This window comes from Bufo bufo, chromosome 2 (assembly GCF_905171765.1).
Source record: "Bufo bufo chromosome 2, aBufBuf1.1, whole genome shotgun sequence".
Classification (NCBI taxonomy): Eukaryota; Metazoa; Chordata; class Amphibia; order Anura; family Bufonidae; genus Bufo; species Bufo bufo.
Genome location: NC_053390.1, coordinates 617,751,501 through 617,766,689, shown reverse-complemented (window position 1 = coordinate 617,766,689; position 15,189 = coordinate 617,751,501). Strand labels below are relative to the sequence as shown.

Here is a 15,189-nt window from a genome sequence, read left to right as displayed (position 1 = left end):
CCTTTTCTTTTAAGATAGCTTCTGTAAAAAAATGTCATATTAATGAATTACCTGCATGACAATATAAATACTACAGATATATGCACCGATCACTCTACCATGTATACCTTCCCTTTTCAGCACTGATATATTTAAAACTCATCTCCCATATGCCTAACATTGACTGCTCTATGAATTGCATATGAGTTTTCTAGTTTATAAATATGTGTGACCTGGATACATCTCATGTTTTTTTTGCCAGTGGGAAGGAGGTGTTAAAAGTGAATGTGGCTGATCATTGTTTCACCCCATGAAGGAGCAGTGCACGGTGTTAATGTCCCTTTGAATTAGCTCCTTCTAAGCTACGCATATTTAGAGATGGCAGATTCGAGTCTTAGGGAACTGGTAATTCATAATCGATTATGAATCAGACTCTCCTATGACATTTACAGCGTGATGATGCCAGGCTTAGATGCCAGTGCCGATGCATGTCTTTGTTTACTAATCACTATTCCATCTGAGATGGGGTTTTTTCATCTGCAATCATTGCAAATAGTTGCAGGGTTCTGCATTGTCGTACTCACTTTAAAAGCATTTCCAACTCCAGAGAGCAGTAGTACCAGATGCTGCCCGTGCCTGGATAAAACATAAATGTACGAAGGTTAATAAAAGAATAAAAATAGCTTGAAATGTTTATTGTATTGAATGAAAATGGACTCAAATGTCAGTCTTTAATGCATACTTTAAACTTACGAAAGAACACTCCAGCCTATGTTCATCTGGTGAGTACGTAAGGAGCAGCAATTAGTGAAAAACACATGCCATTCCTACATTTTATTAGGAATCATTATTAGGGTTGCATTTAGGGCATCCTCAATGTCATGTTCTTTCATGGACATCCATCATGTGTATTTGTCAAAATCAAGTCAAGGTCATTTTTGTACAAGCAAATTGTTACCCAGGAGATATCTGACCATAATCTTTAAACAGAAGCCAATACAAAATTGATCTTGTGACTTGTCATGTGTCAGAGGATAATCATCACCGATTTCCAGAGTGAAGGGGACTTGCAGACTTCAGTTACTAGATGCCCCCGCTTACAGAGCCCATAATGTTATTGATTGACATATATAGTATGCCAAAACAATGAGGGAGATTCATGAAACTGTCTGAAAAAATTGTTTAATACCACTAATAATAATCCTTATTTATATAGCGGCAACATATTCCGAAGCGCTTTACAATCAGGGGCTAACCTAAAACAATGTGTTTTTAGGAAGCGCCTAAAACTGTGGATGTTGTGAATTAACCTAATTGCTTGGGGTAGAGCATTCCAGAGAACTGGTGAAGCTGGAACCGCTGCAAAGCTTTAATTTCTTTGAGTACTCATAGGTACATAAATCTGCTCTATTGACTTTTGGGTGGACTACTCCTTAATCTGTTGTATAAATTAAAGAAACACTCCACACAGAAGGTATACTCTGTGTTATGCCTTTATGGCATACTTGCCAACTTTTCCAGAATGGAGGGTGGCCTACCTGAAAAGGAGTGGGGTTTGTGAAAGGGGGATGCACCCAGAAAAACTTTGGCTGAGCACTTTGCGTGCCACAATTCTTTTCCTTCCAGAAGTCTCCTCTAGAATTTTGGCAAACATGCCCTCCACCTTTTGCAAAACTACAACTCCCAGCATGCCCCGACAGCCTACACATATCAGGGTATGCTGGGACTTGTAGTTTTGCAACAACTGGAGGGCCACAAGTTTAAGCTCTACAGTGACACCACAAGGAACCACAAGGCAGTTTCACATTGCTAATAGGTTACTATGATAAATATATTTCTTTGCAGCTAGAAGGAAAGCCAAGGCATGCATATTAAAAAAAAGTAGCCTATGTAGCTGCTATGGGCTCTGAAGAAGGTTGCCTACAAGTAGTTTCTTAAAACCTATATTTGACCCCCTCCTCATTTTTGTTTTGCTGCAGGGCCCTTCTCTTCAATGTTTACCTGTTGCCACTGTTCCATGCTGAAAGGCGCAGGCTTCTTGTGGATGTAAATTTTGGGCCATTGTGCTTTGTATCTTGCCTCGGTTCAGCTAGGGTTAATTTCCCCTGGCTCTTCTAAGCTATGTGTCCTGCTCCTGGTTGTCTAACAAGTCCTGTTTGTGTCTGTTCAGATTCTGTCTGCTTGTTCTATGTCTGAATTCTGACCTAAGTTCTGTTTGCCATTCCCCGGTATCTGTTCCAAGGACTTGTATGTATTCTGGGTACCTGACCTTCCTTGTTCACTCTGTGGTTGCCTTGGTCTTGCATATACTCTGCCAGCCTATTCTCCACCTGGTTCTGTCTGTGTGCTTTGGCTGTGCCTCCGATCAGGGCCGGATTAACGTAGGGGCGGATAAAGCTGCAGCTCCAGGCCCCTGCATGAAAATAGGCCCAGCAGCCCGCTGCGGGTGGCCAGACGTCCGGTTTTAGGCCGGACCATCCGGTTTTTAGACTCCTGGTCCTCCGTCCGGCCGCAGGCCAGGACGGACGGCCAGAAGTCCTCCTTTTCTGAGGGTAGGTACTGGCACTTTAAGTAACCCTACAAAAAAAAAATCGGCCTGCACTCACATTTCAATTTGTCACATCCCACAGACAGTGCGCACTGCGCACTGACATCACACGCTGCCTGCTTCGCGCCACTAAGTCACTCTCACGCAGCAGAAGCACACAACAGGTTAGAGCAGCTTGTCGGAACTCCAGTCTCTGTCCACCTCCTCTCATGTTGTCTAGACAGTAGTCTTGTGTTGAGCCGCCTGCCGCCCGGAGGTGAATTTTATTATAGTCCTGTGAGTAACTCCTTCCTGTCCTTCTCCTGCAGTCAAACAGCTCCTCAGGTTGGAGCTTCTTCACTTGTGTACTGCGGTTGTGTCATTCATATAAATGCAGGAGGAGCTGCTGGTGGTGACTCTCAAATTCTCAATCAGCACCTGGTTGGTTGCTCACCTGGTTGCTATGCAATAATGCATCGTTTGATTCGTTTAGACCCTCAGCATCTTCCTCAGACAAGTAGCTGCTGCATTAACACCTGGTTGCTATGCAATAATGCATCGTTTAGACCCTCAGCATCTTCCTCAGACAAGTAGCTGCATTTAACACAGGTAATTGTCTCAGGAAGATGCTGAGGGTCTAAACGATGCATTATTTCATAGCAACCAGGTGTTAACGCAGCAGCTACTTGTCTGAGGAAGATGCTGAGGGCCTAAACGAATCAAATGATGCATTATTGCATAGCAACCACGTGCTGATTGAGAGTCTATCTAAGGCTGCATGCACGTGACAGTGACTAATGGCCGTGTGTAACGCCCGTCACACGGCCATTTTTAGCACCAATGAAAGTGTATGGGGCTATTCACATGGCCACTCTTTTTAACGGCCAGTGAATAGCGTCCGTCCAAAAATAGGACATGTCCTATTTTTGTCTGTTTCGACGGCCATTCGGACCCTATTGAAATCAATGGGACCGTTTTTTTTACGATAGACAGGAGTGCACCCGTCTAACAGCCGTTAAAAACGGGTACACTTTAATTAGGAGTTAAAAAAATTGTCCCCCATTGTTTAAAAATTGCCCCCATAGTGTCCCGCAGCAAAAAAATATATAAAACTCACCTCATCCACTTGCTTGCGGTGCAGCAGTCTCTTTCTTCATTGAGCAGGACCTGCGATGTGCATGGTGACGTAACCACATGGGAGCGCGCAGTGACATCATTGCGCACATTTGCAGATCCTGTTCAGTGAAGATAGAAGAGACTGCTGCAGCGTGAGCAAGTGGATGATGTGATATTTTATTTTTTGTAAAATCAACAAAACAAAAACAGCGGTGGGCCATTATGGGGGCATTATTTAAGATGGGGCATTAAAAAATAATTACTACACTATGAGGGACATAATTTAAGATGGGGACCTACATTGGGGGCATTATTAAAGAAGATGTATAACTTATACCAGCTGTACATATATAATTATATACAGGAGATGCCCAGGTTATACCGGCATGGTCCATATCACTATATACAAGAAGATGTATAACTTATACCAGCTGTATAATGTAGTATCTTGCATGGTATAATATTGAACTATTGTGTGCCACTGTCCCTGATACGATGTCCTCCTTTTCAGGGTTTGATGTCCTCCTTTTTGGGGTTCTGCAAGTGGCCACCCTCGCCCGCATAGGCCGCCTCGCTGAGGTTGCCTGGCGGCCGCCCCGCAACCCTTTAGTAGGACCGAACCGTGCCGACTGTCAGATGATGACAGGGCCGGCGCGCAAGGAGAAATCTCCCAGGCCGGCCCTTTACAGAACTCACCAGGACAGTGACAGCTGACAGATCAGGTCAGGTGACAGGTCAGCTGTGCACGCCGTGCTGCGTCGTCACGTCAGACTGCTCCCCTGGGGCCTAGGCCATGCCGTAAAGTGAAAGACCGTGACGGCTGCTGCGCGCTGGAAGTTCAAAATTCTTCCTGCGTGGAGTCAGGGGTGCTGCCAGCGGTGAGTCGCGTTCAGCAGCCTTCAGTGTACTGCCCAGGAAACAACTCATAGGCGGTAAGTAAATCAGCATTGGCTCACCTCACCTATTATACTGTATACTGTATAATTTATACATGTCATTCAGGAGCATGGAAAAGCTGAGTGATGATTTTTTTCACCTAGCTTTTCCATGCTCCTGAATTGCATATCTGCTTATAGGCATATATATCTTTATAATAGCTGAGCCTGATCTATTATAAACAGATATGCCATTCAGGAGCATGGAAAAGCCAAGTGAGAAATAGTCACCTAGCTCTTCAATGCTCCTGAGTGGTATATCTGCTTATAATAGATCAGGTATTATAAACAGATATGCCTATAGGCAGATTTGCCACTCAGGAGCATGGAAAAGCTAGGTGACTATTTCTCACCTAGCTTTTCCATGCTCCTGAATGGCAGGTCTGCATATAATAGCTTGGCTATTATAAACATGTATGCATATAAGCAGATATGCCATTCAGGAGCATGGAAAAGCTAGGTGACTATTTCTTGCCTACCTATCTTTTCCAAGCTCCTCAATGGCATATCTGCTTATAATAGATTAGCTTTTATAAACACATATGCCATTCAGGAGCATGGAAAAGCTAGACGTGAATAGCTTTTTCATGCTCCTGAATGACATATCCAGCAGCACTAGTTAACTCCTTGGGGCGTGGCTATACATAATACAGCCATCTATATAGATGGCTGTATATTTAAACTGTGGCCAGAGATGTACACTTAGGCTAAGTTCACACAGCAGATTTTTCACACGCAAACCGGTGCGTCAATCTGCTTCAAAATGACGCATGAACTTTAGTCCAATAGACTTGAATGGCATTACGCAGACCCGTTCACACTTCAAACTTTATGCATGCGGATTTTGACATGTGTAATTTTGCGTAAATTCACACTTTATTTGTGCTATAAAAAGTTGCTCTGCGTTGCGTTTTCATTTTCTATAAAAAGGCCCATTAAAATCTTCTGCACCAGGTCCATGATGCCCTTAATCCGGCCCTGCCTCCGATACGTTGCACTGGAGTCTCTGACCTCTGCGTGTCAGCTGCCAACTACACTGGGACTATTTCTAGAGGTAGCGACTAGCCCAAAGTCAAACCGGTTAGTTGACACAGTGGTTCTATCACCATTGTCCGTAACAGTAGGTCTCTAAAGGCTGGCTGTACTATTTGAACTCTCCTCAATCGAAACAAAAATTTTAGAGCTACTATGTAATAAGAAATGAATGTGACGCTTACAAGCTGAATTTCCTAATGTCTAACATTCTCAGTATTTACTTTGAATTACACGTGGAGTGAGCTCCTTCCCGCTGCAGCGTGGTTCAGTTTGAGTGCCGACCAGATTGATACATAACATTCTCAGGATGACAATAAATTATACATGTGCCAGGTCTTGAAACTTGTTTGAGTTTCATTAGGGGAAAATGTGACGGCACTGTGAGTGGCTTAGGCCTCGACATTATTTAGAAGTAAATATGCAGTTTGGTGTCGGCAAAAGTGATAACCGTCCAGTGACAGATTGCCAGACGTGTTTAGTTAAATCTCCAGAGCCCTAAAATGTCTTTTTATGCTTTAGGTTTTGTTATGCATATCAGCCTGGAGATTTGCCAGAGGCTGTCGCTAAATAAATGAACAGAAGCCAATCTTTCATACCATGTATCTCACATTGCACATGCACTAGAAAACTGATAACAAAACAATACGGTGCATGGAAACCAACAATGTCCTCTGGGGTCATAATAGAGTGTGGGAAGCTGCCGTAACACAACCAACCGTTCCCTCACAATGTAAACAGATGGAAAGGAAAGAAAAATCAGGACAATAGCAATGTGTATATAGTACAAAGATCTGTATACTGAATATGCTGCCCCATGTAAGGACAGCAGATTCCCTAACGAAATGTTTAGGAATGTTTCTTCTTCTCTTTGTATTATGATGCATTTTTGCTTTACACATATATCGCTATGAATGTTTGATCTGTTTTAGTCTGTTTTTGCCGGACATATCAGTGTGATAGACTGAGCTATTCTGTCTGGCGAAAATGTCGAAAAGGAATGGAAAACAAGGAATGGAAAACTTTTTTTAAACAATTTAAGTCAAAGTATTCGTCATTGTAAACTTATGAGTACCGTTTTCAGGTATTCCGATGTATACCCACTATGGAGAGCCCTTAGAAAGACTAAAATGCTAAGCCTAAAGCATGACCAGTTATACAAGGAGAAGTGCTGTGGAAATAAGTATCTCATAGATATGACACAAGAACTCTGCAGACCACTATTAATATCAAGGCCTAGCAATGAAAATCATAAAATGGTGCAGTAAGAAGAGAAGGTTAGAAAGGCCTCGTAAGTAATGTTTAAAGGTTATGGACACCTTTCAACTGAATTATTTAACCCCTTAACCCATAACGCGTATTTATACAGCGTTATGGGCCCACGGGTGTATGGAGGGGGCCTCTGCAGTGACCATGCTCCATATGCGCCGCGTGCCGACTGTCGCACCACCCCTGTCATTTAACCCCTCAGGTGCCGCGATCAACGCTGATCGTGGCACCTGTGAGTCAAGGCAGGGGGATGCGGTTCCCTCTGCCTTCCGATCGGAGCCCCCGCAGTGAAATTGCGGGGCTCCGATCGGTTGCCATGGCAGCCTGGACGCTTCTGAAGTGATCCAGTCCTGCCATTGCATTCTTCATGCTGAGCTATGCACAAGGCACAGCTCAGAATAGAGAGTGTAAAAATCCTATTCACCCTAATAGATCTCTATTGGGGTGAATAGGAGAGGGAGTCAAAAGATCCCATGTACGAGGCCCCTAAGGAGGCTAATAAAAAAAAGTATAAAAAAAGTTTTTTAAAAAAAGTAAAAAAACACCAATATATAAAAAAATTGAATCACCCCCCTTTCCCAATTTTACATCTAAAATACATAAACAATAAAAAAACATATTGGGTATCGCAGCATCCGAAAATGACTGAACTATTAAAATATTTTAAAAAAATCCTGCGCGGTGAACGCCGTAACAGAAAAAAATGTTTGCATTTTTTTTGTCATTTTGTCCCCCCCCCCAAAATAGAATAACGGTGATCAAAACATTGCATATACTACAAAAATGGTATCAATAAAAACTACAGTCTGTAGACTGAAATATAAAAAAGTTATGGCTGTCAGAATATAGCAATGCAAAGAAAATGTTGATTTTTCTAAATTTTTTTATTTTTTTTAAAGTAGCAGTAAAAAAAAAAAAAAATGTTCAAGTTTGGTATCGCCGCATTTGTATTGAGCCCCTGAATAAGAACGTCAGGTTATTTTTAGTGCATAGTGAATGCTGTGATGTCAAAACCCCAAAAACTTTGGTGGAGTTCTGTTTTTTTGCCACACAAATAATTTTTTTCCTGTTTTCTAATACAAGACATGGTAAATTAAATGGCGACATTTCAAAATGCATCTTGTCCCACCAAAAATAAGCCCTCATATAGCTATGTGAATGGAAAAATAAAAAATGTATGGCTTTTGGAACATGAGGAGGAAAAATCAAAAATGTAAAAATGAAAACAGGCCTGGTCTTGGGTCTTAGTAAACCCAGATAAGCTTGGCAGTGAGGTTGCACAGCCGTGTAATTGGGGCTATATCGGCGCCAGTTATAGAAGAAATCAGCAATAAAAAAATAAAAAAATGTAATGTTAAATACCCCTGAGGTCTTGTATGATCTTATGAATGTGCAAAGTGTAAAAAAAAAAAAAAAAAAAAAAAGGAATAAAAAGGCCAGTCTGGTACCAAAGAGGTACAATATAGTGTGGGCTCAGCATGCATGTGGGACCTGTATTCCCTGAATCTAGTGGAGGACAGTATGGTGTCAGTGGATGTAGTAATTAGTGTTAGGTTCCTGTCCTAATGAGATCACCTTGACAATGGCGGACAGGCACAAATAATTTTGTACAAACTGTATTTGACAAGAATCTCACATTTATAATGTTAGCATTTTACATTTTCTATAGTGAGTATGGCACGATGGTATTTACTTCATTATTTTTGTTTGCAAACTGCTGTTGCATTGTCTGTTTTTTGCTTTTGTGCTTCCAGCCATGGTGACGTGCACCTGTGCACTAGGATGTGCTGACTAAGGCTACTTTCACACTAGCGTTCGGAGCGGATCTGTCTGATGTTTCATCAGACGTATCCGCTCCTATAATGCAGACGTTCGCATCCGTTCAGAACGGATCCGTCTGCATTATAACTTAGAAAATTTTCTAAGTCTGAAAGTAGCCTGAGCGGATCCGTTCAGACTTTACATTGAAAGTCAATGGGGGACGGATCCGCTTGAAGATTGAGCCATATGGTGTCATCTTCAAGCGGATCCGTCCCCATTGACTTACATTGTAAGTCTGGACGGATCCGCTCGCCTCCGCACGGCCAGGCGGACACCCGAACGCTTCAAGCAGCGTTCAGGTGTCCTCTCACTGAGCGGAGCGGAGGCTGAGCGCTGGCAGGCGGATGCATTCTCAGTGGATCCGCCTCCATTGAGAATGCATTAGGGCTGGATGGCTGCGTTCAGGACCGCTCGTGAGCCCCTTCAAACGGAGCTCACGAGCGGACACCTGAACGCAGGTGTGAAAGTAGCCTAACCCCTACATTTTCTTTGAAGAATAAAACAGAACCCAATGTATGATTAACCGTCGATTTCTCAATCTATTTTATATGGTTTGGTTTAGTGTATTTTGGTTCTAGTGAATCACCCTGTACACCTACTAGAGATATATAGAGTATTTGTTGTGTTCTCTGCAGTTTGGTATATTAGCAAAACTCTGGTGAAGGGAGTCTGTCACCGACTTTTCACGAATATAACTACCAGCAATGGAAATCAGTACGTGGTAAAAGCATTCTAGGCATACCTGTATGTCATCTGGGTGTTCTTTGGTTGTCCAAGAAAATAACTTTCATTCATATACAAAACGTCTCCCATGTGCCTGTTTTTCAAAGCGCTCTTCCCCAATGTCTGTTCCTCACCTAACCTCCCAAGGCTTCCTCCCCTCTCCTCTGACATCACGGTGAGGCATCTCCACACTACAATCCCTTTTGTGGTCTACTGCATCAGGGATATGTTCTGTGCAGACGCATCACTGTGATGTCAGGAGAGAGGGGAGGAAGCCTTAGGAGGTTAGGTAAGGAGCAGACATTGAGGAAGAGCAGAGTTTTGGGCACTTTGAAAAGCAAAACCTTCCCAGCTGGGCACATGGGAGCCATTTTGAATGTGAATTAAAGCTCTTCTCTTGGACAATCAATGAACACCCAAATGACATTCAGGTATATGTTGAAAATGCTTTTACCACGTAACGACGGCCATTGCTAGTAATTTTATTAGTGAAGAGTTCATGACCGACTCCCTTTGACGTTGTGGGGGTTTAGCTCTATCTCCAGGGTCTCAGTCACAGAATTCTCACTGACAACCTTGTTGATTGTCCAAACAGTGCATTTATTTTTGACACCAGCACCAACAAACACGGTACAAAATGAAAACCTGCCCGTCTGGGCTCTACCTAAACATATAACATAAATCCCTGACTCACCTATACAGAGCGCAGTTCACACACTGTCTCTGGTGCGGCTTTCACAGCCAGTAGTCCACCAGCCCCCAGGCTGTAGCATGGTCAGTCCAGACTATCTCCCAGCCTCATGGTCTCTCAGCCTTGTCCAGCTGAGACCACACTCACAGAGCCTCCAGCAGGACTGGGTTTCACAAAAACTCTGTCTCCTTCCCCAGACTGGGAGCCTGGGAGGTGCTTTATGCCAGCCCGAGCACCTCCAGCTGGTCTCACCTGTGATGGAATAGGGGTGGGGACCGCACTATCCACCCCTTTCTTGCCTCTCACCTCTGTGAGATCTGTCACTATCTCACAACGTATACACATAATGTCGGATACAGTGGCATCTGTCATCATAGCGTTCCACTGTAAGGAACAAATGTATCCGTTAACGCGTATGTTTTTTGCTGGACTGTGCAGGATGGAAAATCATAGTGTATTTCGCATTTTCATCCTTTTTTTCCCAACGCATATGTTAAATGTGGGACAAAAACGTGATGCGAGCAGCCCCTTAATCATATTCACTATCCAATACTCTAAAACATCAACATTTACAACGGTTGGCTGCCAAAGACATTGCTGCGTGTGGATAAAGAAGTGTGTATATGTCATTCAGAGTCTTTCTCAGTAGCAAGATTTAAAGACTTCACGCTCGCTTGTACATCAGCCAACTAAAACATGTCTTAATCCAAAATGCTTCCCTCTTGGCTGAGTTTCACTGACAGTGTAAAATAGAGCCATTTTTTTCTGACTTACATTGACAAAGGGTCAGGGCTGTCAAAGCTTAACAGTTTATAGAAACTCTGTACATTTCCAGTCAGTGTTGTACCTGCTCCATTGCTAAATGTCTATAGCATTCACAGTTCAGTGCTGTCGGCTTTAAGTCATTGTTTTCATCACTTAAAATGATTTTATACAAAGGCAGAAATGTACTTACGGGCACAGCTCGACTTCCAAATATTGAGTGGTCTCGCTGTTCAGGAAAAAAGATTCAACAACTGCAAGTAAAAGGAAGAAAAATGAAGATTTATTAGTTTGATGGAGCTTAAGTGACACATAGGAAGAAGCCATTTTTGTAAAAATCCTTTGTTTTCCTAGCATGAAGTAGAAGAAATGCCTCACGGAGATGCCCTCAGTTCTTGGTCTGACACATTCTTAGCCTGCTGTTCTTTAGATATTTTCCTTATGAAGATAAAGGGGTATTATGCTCCACCACCGAGCAATGATCCAGACAGTAAAGGTGACATCTCAGGCCATTGCAGTTATTGACTTTCTCATCAGTCTTTGCCAGTGGCATCCATCAATAATATCTAGAAGATAACTATGTCCCTCAGCAAAAAAAAGTAGCCAGTATAAATGATGCCTTTAAAATGACACAGAAAAGCTAATTCATAAAAAAAAAGTGAACTCCATGACTCCTAAGAGATCACTATACATTACACCAGAAACACGAGATAGAAGATCATAATCAGGCACTTTAATAACATCTGATGCAAAGATAACGGTGCATTACAGAGTCACAGTTTCCCATTGTCTGCATTATTATCTACTAAGCGGATAACAGACGCAGACTCTGCAGACGATGATGTGACAGGGAAATGATCATTTTTTGTGAACAATCCCAGTATCCCACACAAGCCGGCACTTATAAATGAATTTGAAATATTGCTAAAAAATATATAGATATATATACAGTATATATATTTTTGCAGCTTTGCAAGCTGCTATTCTCTAGTAAAAAGTGGTCTGTGATATGCTAAAAGAAAGACAGCACACCAACACAATCAGGTAACCAAACAGAAAATGCCTTTTAGGCAATTGTATTACTATTTAGGGGAGATTATGTATGGTGATTTATTTTTACTATGGCATAGTGTATAACGTAACATCTCACAAGAGTATTAAAAGTATACTGTCATGTCTTTTCCTTTTATTCCATACTTTTATAGTCATTTATTTTGTATTATTAGGCATCTACTGTACATCCTGAAGGCAGTTAACGGAACTGCTCATGCACTCTATTTACAGCATAAAATCTATACTTTTCCAGCAGGGTAAGAATACTGTATAATGAAAGATTACTAGCCCTACCCAGATAACTGTGCCCCATCACTGCCTTGACCTCTGTTAATAATGCTCCACCTACTCATGCTAAAGTAGAATGTCATATTGGGTAAGTACAGTAGATATCTATTTGTGAACTATGAAGTATATCTTGCTTTCTAGGACCATAGTACTTGAAACCACAACCATTACAATTCTACAGGCAATGTGATCTGTGCCCCGTGCTATTGGCTAGAAGATCCAATTACTCAGCATGTTGCTCAAGAATGCCAAGAAGTAGAGAGAGAAAAGGCACCCATAGGGTAAATACTGTGTTTCCCCTGAAATTAAGCCCTACCCCGAAAATAAGACCTAGCCCAATTTTGCTGGGTTTTGGGAGTAGGGCTTAAATATAAGCCCTACTCCCAAAATAAGCCCTAGATAAATTTTATATTTCTGGAAGTGTGGGTGAGTCAGCAGCTCAGGAGCGCTCACTAAAGGCTCCTGAACTGCCAGGGCGGGCGGGCAGGACCTCAGTGCTGGAAATCTCTGCTCTCCCAGCTGATCGGAGGCGGGCAGGAGTTACAGCAGCGCAGGCTGCCAACACTTAGCCTTCAGTGAAGCCGCTAGCCCACGCATACATCGCGGCTGGCGACTTCACTAAATGTAAAATTATGCCGGCAGCCGTACTTCCATCTACCGTACGAGTACATCGCTGGGCGGGCTGGACGGCTTCTCCACCCTGTACTGCCGCACGTTCTAACAATTAATCAGCAGGAGGATGTCCTGCTCCCTCCCCCACCTCCACCAATCAGCACCCTGTCATCTCTCGCGCCAGATATCCCTGTTTTTTTGTTCAAGCAAAAATGTGTGATTGTTGTTCATGGAGCAAAAATAAGCCCTACCCCGATAATAAGCCCTAACCCTTTTTTCGGAGAAACAAAATAAGACCCTGTCTTATTTTCGGAGAAACACGGTATGTACTGCCTGAGTGACCCAAGGAGAGATGGTAATGCTCACCTTTAAGTGTTGTGCTACATTAGGCACAACACTAATAAAAAGCCTTTTATGTGGTATTAGTGCTGACATGGTGTCTGGGTCCTCAATGCATGGGACGCCAACTCCCAGGAGGAGAAGATATTGAGAAAAGGTTGGAGGATGAAAGGACTTCAAGTCCACCTGCATAGGTACATTACTTGGCGCAAAATCATGACCCGGTGAGGTAATTGATAACTTCTGTATTGGATATTCTATGGATAGTTACCTCTTTGGGGCGTGATTTTGCTCCAAGTGATGTCCCTATGCAGGTGGACTTGAAATCCTTTCATCCACCAACCTATTCTCAATTACTCAGTATGGAGATATCATTGGTAAAATGCATCACATTCTTACTAATCAGCAGGTGCTATATAACTGTCAGCAAGCACTGACTGGCTGTCTAGCAATGCCTCTAAGGTATTGAAGAGGGGTACTGTACATGTACTAAACTGCTCTCTATCTGTGCTACGGCCCTTTACATGTACTATACTATATGGACTGTAATGTTCTTTATATGTACTACATGTACTATACTGCTCGTTATATGTACTATACGCACTGTACTGTTCTCTATATATACAACCTGTACTGTACTGCTCCTTATATATACTGTAAGCACTGTACTGTTCTCTACATGTACTGTACTGCTCATTATATGTACTATACACACTGTACTGTTCTCTATATATACAACCTGTACTGTACTGCTCCATATATATATACTGTAAGCACTGTACTGTTCTCTACATGTACTGTACTGCTCTTTATATATAAAATATCTCCAAAAGCCTTGCTGTTCATTAGTCCATGGTAAGACAAATTGTCTATAAATGGAGAAAGTTCAGCACTGCTGCTACTCTCCCTAGGAGTGGCCGTCCTGTAAAGATGACTGCAAGAGCACAGTGCAGACTGCTCAATGAGGTGAAGAAGAATCCTAGAGTATCAGCTAAAGACTTACAAAAGTCTCTGGCATATGCTAACATCCCTGTTAGCAAATCTACGATACGTAAAACACTAAACAAGAATGGATTTCATGGGAGGATACCACAGAGGAAGCCACTGCTGTCCAAAATAAACATTGCTGCACGTTTACAGTTTGCACAAGAGCACCTGGATGTTCCACAACAGTACTGGCAAAATATTCTGTGGACAGATGAAACCAAAGTTGAGTTGTTTGGAAGAAACACACAACACTATGTGTGGAGAAAAAGAGGCACAGCACACTAACATCAAAACCTCATCCCAACTGTGAAGTATGGTGGTGGGGGCATCATGGTTTGGGGCTGCTTTGCTGCTTCAGGGCCTGGACGAATTGCTATCATCGAAGGAAAAATGAATTCCCAAGTTTATCAAGACATTTTGCAGGAGAACTTAAGGCCATCTGTCCACCAGCTGAAGCTCAACAGAAGATGGGTGTTGCAACAAGACAACGACCCAAAGCATAGAAGTAAATCAACAACAGAATGGCTTAAACAGAAGAAAATACATCTTCTGGAGTGGCCCAGCCAGAGTCCTGACCTCAACCCGATTGAAATGCTGTGGCATGACCTCAAGAAAGCAATTCACACCAGACATCCCAAGAATATTGCTGAACTGAAGCAGTTCTGTAAAGAGGAATGGTCAAGAATTACTCCTGACCGTTGTGCACGTCTGATCTGCAACTACAGGAAACGTTTGGTTGCAGTTATTGCTGCCAAAGGAGGTTCAACCATTTATTAAATCCAAGGGTTCACATACTTTTTCCACCTGCACTGTGAATGTTTACATGGTGTGTTCAATAAAAACACGGTAACATTTAATTCTTTGTGTGTTATTAGTTTAAGCAGACTGTGATTGTCTATTGTTGTGACTTAGATGAAAATCTGTACTGTTCTTCATCGAGTCGTGTCGTGCACTCCTGATTAGCCTGTCTGCCCCATAGGCTGATTTTAAATGAAGATCAGATCACATTTTATGAACAATTTGTGCAGAAATCTATATCATTCCAAAGGGTTCAC

General features: G+C 42.4%; 1 protein-coding gene across 1 annotated transcript in view; it reads right to left on the bottom strand.

Annotated features, from left to right (window-relative positions):
• The window catches only part of LOC120990988 (UPF0462 protein C4orf33 homolog), a 112,774-nt gene that overhangs the window by 52,550 nt on the left and 45,035 nt on the right, over nt 1–15,189 (bottom strand). The window contains exons 5-6 of the mRNA XM_040419880.1: nt 11,049–11,109; nt 564–615 (exon numbers count right to left, since the gene is read on the bottom strand). Coding sequence (XP_040275814.1) covers nt 564–615; nt 11,049–11,109 — 113 coding nt within the window. The remainder of the gene's footprint in view (nt 1–563; nt 616–11,048; nt 11,110–15,189) is intronic.